Here is a 7,076-nt window from a genome sequence, read left to right on the forward strand (position 1 = left end):
CTCTCCTGTACTCCCTGTTCACCCATGATTGCGTGGCCATGCACGCCTCCAACTCAATCATCAAGTTTGCAGACGACACTACAGTGGTAGACTTGATTACCAACAACGACAAGACGGCCTACAGGGAGGAGGTGAGGGCCCTCGGAGTGTGGTGTGAGGAAAATAACCTCACACTCAACGTCAACAAAACAAAGGAGATGATCGTGGACTTCAGGAAACAGCAGAGGGAGCAGCCCCCTATCCACATCGACAGGACAGTAGTGGAGAAGGTGGAGAGTTTTAAGTTCCTCTGCGTACACATCATGGACAAACTGAAATGGTCCACCCACACAGACAGAGTGGTGAACAAGGCGCAACAGCGCCTCTTCAACCACAAGAGGCTGGCTTGTCACCGAATTTTCCAAGCTGTTTAAAGGCACAGTCAACTTAGTGTATGTAAACTTCTGACCCACTGGAATTGTGATACAGTGAATTATAAGTGAAATAATCTGTCTGTAAACAATTGTTGGAAAAATGACTTGTGTCATGCACAAAGTAGATGTCCTAACCGACTTGCCAAAACTATAGTTTGTTAACAAGAAATGTGTGGAGTGGTTGAAAAAAGAGTTTTAATGACTCCAACCTAAGTGTATGTAAACTTCCGAGTTGTTTTTTTTTAAAGGTAGTAAATGAGGCTGAATGAACTGTTTTGCTGTCAGACTGTTAACCTGTTAAGCTATAGTCTTAATGTTTCAAGAAAGGAGTGTATATATTTGGCCTGGCGAAGTGGTTTAATGCGCTGACTGAATGGAAACTGATAATTATGAGTTTTTTACTCCGCTGGTCTCGGCTGGTCTCAGGAAGAAATTAGCAGTCCCCAATGTCCAATATCTGACACCGAGACAAGATTGAGACACTCAATATGTGGTCTGGAGACCGGACTCCAATACTACAACACTACTCCAGACAGAAGACCTTTCACCCTCCTCTGTCCTGGAACATTGGAGTGTCTCATTAAACACTTCAGTGTCAAGAAAAAAAACACACTTATTGGAATCATTTGGGAGCTGTAAGAGGTTTTTTTGCCAGCTGCCCCTGTACCTTTTATCATAATAACACATAATTCAACCTCTCTGTTGGGCCTAATCCTTTGACACAACATACACATGATTTTAAGAAGGGGCACATAAGGAGGGGAGAGCAAAGGGTTTCCATCTGTAGGGGAGTCTGCCATGCCGGGTCTTACACAACAGCCTTGGAGCTCGTAGCATAGACGTCTACTTGGATGTTTCACATGTGGATTTTATTATTCTAAAGTGGTGTAGGATCTGCTGGTATATCCTCATCATGACTCAGCATCACCAGATGTAAACAGTTTAGGCCTACTTCCACACCTTAACTTATTTCACCTGGTCAGCTAGTTGTTAAAAACGCAACAGCCTTCGGTTGTGCAAGTACACCCCCTAGACAGGATGCTTGTCTGTCGCAAGGCCCTAAAATAACGGGATCCTAATCTTGTCCACCTACTGGCTCCCTCTCTGCGCTGACAACTGAGCCTGGGGACAAGGTTATGTTGCAGTCTTTGTGCTGTACTCAATGTCTTTAGCATATGTAAGAGCATTTGGCAAAATCAATGTGAATCAAATGTCTTGAAAAGTAGATACAGGACTGACTTGAGCTAAGAAGCAAAGAATATGATTAATTCAGGAGGTCGGAATAGGATTATAGCGGTGAGTCATCTGGTATCATCCAGTTGTTACAAGGTCGGAATAGTGATAAGGAGGTTTGATGAGTTTTAATCTTGATCTAGGGAATAAAACAATTAACAATCCTGCCAATAAAATGATATGTGAAATTGTGTTATTATAGATGCTATAGCCTATGGTTTTGAGATTACAGACCCTGCCTTTATGCCTGCACAGCCTATATGAACCTGCACAGCACACTCTGTTTGTTACTGGTTTATATTAATCAATTTAATATTTAATTCAATATTATGCAATTAACCCACCATGGCATGTATTGTTGGTAGAGGTGTGGAAGGCAATTGAATGAGCTTACCTCATAAATCGAATTGTGCCAATGGCAAAATTTCATATTCATAAATGTAAATTCGCTAATAAAAAACACTGTTCTGTGTTTTCTATAAGGAATTTGAGCAGTACATTAAGACCATTCAACATTCTTCTAATAAGAAAGCTGTTAAAACAATCAATATGTGTGTTTCTTTTAAAGTCTTTGTATAATCTGTAATTTGTTGTACCCCCTAGCATATGTTATCATTGTCTATTTGTGTACAGACTATTCTACGTTCTTATTTTTTTAAATGAATGAGCCAATCACAAGCAGCTATGTGAATTTGAGAACAGCTGGTGTAATCAATGGGCGAGTTGGTTCTACATCACCCGGTGCCCGGATTAGGTTTAGTGCGGTCATTTTAGACCATTTCATTGGTCCTAAAGTGAAATCTCCACCCTCCCGGGGCACCAGGTAATGAAAAATGAACTCGCCCATTAGTCCAAATGGTGCAATGGAAAGTGTTTACTTCAAACGGAAAACGTTTTTGCAACAAAAACAATATTTTTTTATTGGACAAATGCAGGTAGATCCCTCCCCGTTTCGTGCTTCCGTTTGGTCCTAGTGAATACACCCCAGGGCAGGGCCAGTTCAGCTCGAACCCGCCAACCAGCTGAGAACAGACACGGTTGTCTTCTCATGACGTAACAGTGGTGGTATAAAAAGCTGCAGGGTTTGTTTTACCGCTTTCCGCTAACTCGACTCGAGGTTTCACTGTACGTGTTATCACAGAGGCATCAACCCAAAGGATTTGATATAGTTTTTTCCTGATCTAACTTTTCGTTATTTTATTCACGGTAAACTTTTAATATGTTCATAGCCCTACTGTCTATAGATTTTGTTTCACTTATGGAGAATGTAGTACAAAGTTAAGTTTATGTTACTGGTTATGCTTTGATAGCGTGTTTATTTTATTGCATCCTTGTTGGTGTAGGCTATAGATTTGAACTAAACCTGTTTTGTCTTGTTTTTCAGAATTTGTAGTATGTTTTTTGGATACGTCGTTTTTGAACGTTTTTCTATGGAAGAACAAGGCAACCAAATCATAATTGAAAGTAATTTTGACCAGAGGGACGCCTTTAGAGAATCCTGATCTCTGCCGTCACCATCCTGGGTCACTTGAGTAAAGGTAAAGTAGGCCACGTGGTTTATAAAAAAATTATTAAAAAGTTGGGTAAAGCTTTCGCCTGATATCTAGGTGTAATAATGCATAGCTTCATTTTATTAAGTAGATAGTACGTTGAAATGTCTTCAACAGTTAATATACTTATAATTAAACATTAATATAGGCTTGTCTGTTATTTTGAATTTGTAGAGTTAGTGCTTTTGGTTTCACGATCACTACATTGTATCGCTACACGCAGTGTTTCCTGAATACTCACTGTCTGATTCAGTATCGCGTAAACGAGGTACAGCGCTTCCTTTGTCTCGAGTCATTTGCTTAGTAGAGCGCTACTGACATGGCAACAGGCAGCTCCGCCAATGGGGATGCCTCATGGCAGTTCTGCAAATTGAGTAGACCAGTAAGTGATGTCCGTTGAAACAACTGCTTGCCTACAGTTTGAACTAAGCCCCTCCATTTTCCACTTGCTTGGACCCTTTGGGGACAGTAGGCTACCGTCCATGCCTGCACGAATTTGACTGGTTCCAGGTGTAAGCGGTCACTTGGGGCATCAGCGAAATGACAAATGTGTAGAATTGCAGGAAATATCATTTAAAACTACAAAAATATCTCTGCCCCATGGGAAGATGTGTAGAACTGCAGGACATTAACTTTAAAACTCAGTTATTGTCCCCAAAAGGCTGGAGCTGGCCCTGGCTACCAGTCTAGTCTGAGTTGTTGTGCCAACAATCAATTGTGACATGGAAGCATGTCAGTGAAATGATGAATATTGCCATTTATTTGTACAATTGTTAATACACATGTGTTGTCCCTCTCCCTTTTCAGAATTGGGTAGAGTTCCCTTTGTCTTCACCTCATCAGTCTTCTTAAATTTTCACATTCCATTTATCTGGATAAAATGGTTGGATTCAGACCTGCTGACGTGCCCCCAACCGCTGCGGTGAAGTTTATCGGTGCTGGAACAGCGGCCTGCATTGCTGACCTATTCACCTTTCCCCTGGACACAGCCAAAGTCCGGCTACAGGTAAGCCTATGGATCATGTGTTCTTTGTTGAAATGAACTGGTGGGGTCCTGTATTGTAGCGCCATGAAATGGATCAACCAAGCATTTCCCACCTGGTTTTGTTCAGCAGATGGGGACCCGGGATGGTTGGAACTGGTCATCGTTTCTCATATGAAATCACATGTGAAAGGGCTCATTTGACTGGTCAAATGTGTTGCGCTGTCATACTAGAAGGGATACTTGACATTACTGTTGCATCAATCTTTTTACTGGCCATGGGTCTAAATTCTGAAACTGGGTTGGTCTACAAGATGACACCAAATTTGTCACTGACCCAAAAATGGCCCCTTTCATTTTTGGTTAATTGTATTGACTTTTTTTCTTAACATTAAAACTGATTTGCACTTTCTATTTCCTTCAATTTTGTCCCTCAACTTCCTTCCACAACTAAGCGGCCCAGGAAGTGATGGTAAAAGCCCTTGGAATCTGCAGGCCCTGGATGTAGCGTCATGGACACTGCCTGGACTCTCCTGCCCCATTCTCCAGTGTCATGCCTATGCTCCCTCCCCAGTGTCTGTTTAGTCCATGTCCCTTATTTTCCACACAGATCCAGGGAGAGGAGAAAGGTGCGGCAGCTAGTCATGGCACAGCAGTGAGGTATCGGGGTGTGTTTGGTACCATCACCACCATGGTGCGTACGGAGGGGGCCAGGAGCCTCTACAGCGGGCTGGTGGCAGGGCTCCAGAGGCAAATGAGCTTCGCCTCCATCCGTATTGGCCTCTATGACTCTGTCAAGTCATTCTACACCAAAGGCTCAGACCGTGAGTAGGCTACACTTCGCACACTGTATGCGAACATTGACCTTTTTCAAGTGATACTCATTCTCTTGAAAGTGGAACTCCCACTGTTCTAACTCCGTCTTTCTCTCTCCAGATGTAGGGATTGGCAGTCGCCTGCTGGCGGGCTGTACCACTGGAGCCATGGCAGTCGCATTAGCCCAGCCCACAGATGTGGTGAAGGTCCGCTTCCAGGCACAGGCTAGTTCCTCTGGCCCAAACCGACGTTACCATGGTACCATGCAGGCCTACAAGACCATCGCCAAGGAAGAGGGCATGCGTGGTCTGTGGAGAGGTGGGTGTTTGCTTGATCACACTGATCATTTGTGCCTTTTGTCCAATGTTTCTGTCAGCAGTATTGCTAACGTTTCCATCCCCACCTTGCAGGTACTGGCCCAAACATTGCCCGCAATGCTATCGTGAACTGCACTGAGCTGGTTACATATGACCTCATCAAGGACGCACTTCTTAAAAACACACCCCTGACTGGTGAGCCATTGCCTTGCCACATATTGTGCAAAATGACACATTTAAACTCTCATACTTCTGTCTGGTATTGTGCTGCCTCTCCTTAACCCTTTTCATTCGGCCTACAGATGACCTCCCCTGCCACTTCACATCTGCATTCGGTGCAGGATTCTGCACCACTGTGATTGCCTCTCCTGTGGATGTGGTGAAGACGAGATATATGAACTCTGCCCTCGGCCAGTACAGCAGCGCCCTCAACTGTGCTCATGCCATGGTGACCAAGGAGGGACCTCTTGCCTTCTACAAAGGGTAAGCCACATGTCATACGAATAAATGTTTTAGTTGCCTGGAGTCTCCTGGACTGGGTTGTATCAGATGGATGGTTTTAGAAGGCTCATACACCTTATTGATCAGTACTTTAAATATAGCTGCTTGCTTTGTATTATTCAAGGTATTGTCTAACAACCTGGTAATTACACTGAACAAAATATAAACACAACATGTTAAGTGTTGCAAAAAAATCCCAGAAATGTTCCATATGCACAAAAGGCAAATTTCTCTCAAATTGTGCACACATTTGCTGACATCCCTGTTAGTGAGCATTTCTCCTTTGACAAGATAATCAAGTCAAAATTATATTTATCACATGCACCGACTACAAGTATTACAGTGAAATGCCACCAGCCTCACAATCAGACGATGTGTAACCATGCCAGCCCATCTGGCTACTTCAACTGAGGGAAGGGTGGGGGTGCTCACCAGTGGGTTGACCTATGCCCTCCAAGGGCCACCCATGGCTACATCCCTGCCCAGTCATGTGAAATCCATAGATTAGGGCCTATTTAATGTATTTTAATTGACCTATTTCCTTATATGATCTTTAACTCTGTAAAATCCTTAATTGTTGCATGTTGTGTTTATTTTTGTTCAGTATAGTTTCTTTCCCCCTCCGGTTTATTGAAGCGTTTGCCTTGATCTGAGTTGTCTCAATTTGCTCCCTACAGGTTCATGCCCTCTTTTCTACGACTGGGCTCGTGGAACGTGGTGATGTTCGTTACATATGAGCAGCTGAAACGTGCCATGATGGCAGCCCGCTAAAACTGGCACTCTGTAGACCTGGCTATTGGCTGCAGTGGATGGTGATGCGGTGTTGCTCTTATTCCATTTAACTATCTTTTGTGGCCCTTGTTGTTTCCATTTTAAACCACTTTTCACTCACCTTTCACTGAAGTGTATTCCTGACACTGAAGATCTTGTCTATTGTCTTTTTAAGCTCTAACTTTTGACAATAAAATGTATACTTAATTATGACTTCTGTCTTTTTTGCAAATAACTTATTCATATGAGTCTTACCTATACCTGCTGGCAAGGAACACAATTCTAAATGTGGGGGTTAAAGGAAGGAGATTTCCAATTGGGTTTAAAATCGGGCTTAATATTATGGCTGTTGCTTCAGAAAGCTTGGTTGATCAGGTGTTTCTTGTCAGTGGCTTCTCCAGGAAACTGGCTGTCTCCTCTGGGAAGGATCCTGGGATAGGCATGGCTTTTCTAGACACCACTTTGTTGTATTTTGAGCTGGGTGGGGTTGGAT

General features: G+C 43.1%; 1 protein-coding gene across 2 annotated transcripts; it reads left to right on the forward strand.

Moving 5' to 3' along the window:
• The first annotated feature begins 2,625 nt into the window (after window positions 1–2,625).
• LOC106603348 (mitochondrial uncoupling protein 2) lies at window positions 2,626–6,790 on the forward strand. 2 transcript variants are annotated; one of them, XM_014196910.2, is made up of 8 exons: window positions 2,626–2,852; window positions 3,031–3,184; window positions 4,004–4,202; window positions 4,789–5,002; window positions 5,115–5,312; window positions 5,405–5,506; window positions 5,614–5,794; window positions 6,490–6,790. In XM_014196910.2, the coding sequence occupies exons 3-8, from the start codon at window positions 4,077–4,079 to the stop codon at window positions 6,581–6,583; spliced, it is 915 nt and encodes a 304-aa protein (XP_014052385.2). In that variant the 5' UTR covers window positions 2,626–2,852; window positions 3,031–3,184; window positions 4,004–4,076; the 3' UTR covers window positions 6,584–6,790. The 2 variants fall into 2 exon arrangements, with proteins under 2 accessions (XP_014052385.2, XP_014052386.2); XM_014196911.2 differs by lacking the exons at window positions 2,626–2,852; window positions 3,031–3,184 and having other exon boundaries at window positions 4,634–5,002.
• Window positions 6,791–7,076: the final 286 nt, after the last annotated feature.

The sequence above is a fragment of the Salmo salar genome, chromosome ssa04, assembly GCF_905237065.1.
Source record: "Salmo salar chromosome ssa04, Ssal_v3.1, whole genome shotgun sequence".
NCBI lineage: Eukaryota > Metazoa > Chordata > Actinopteri > Salmoniformes > Salmonidae > Salmo > Salmo salar.

Coding starts and splice junctions, on each gene's coding strand:
- LOC106603348 (XM_014196910.2), top strand. CDS start 4,077: ATGGTTGGATTCAGACCTGCTGACGTGCCCCCAACCGCTGCGGTGAAG. Junction 5,003..5,114: donor CTACACCAAAGGCTCAGACC/GTGAGTAGGCTA, acceptor TTCTCTCTCCAG/ATGTAGGGATTGGCAGTCGC. Junction 5,313..5,404: donor CATGCGTGGTCTGTGGAGAG/GTGGGTGTTTGC, acceptor CCCACCTTGCAG/GTACTGGCCCAAACATTGCC.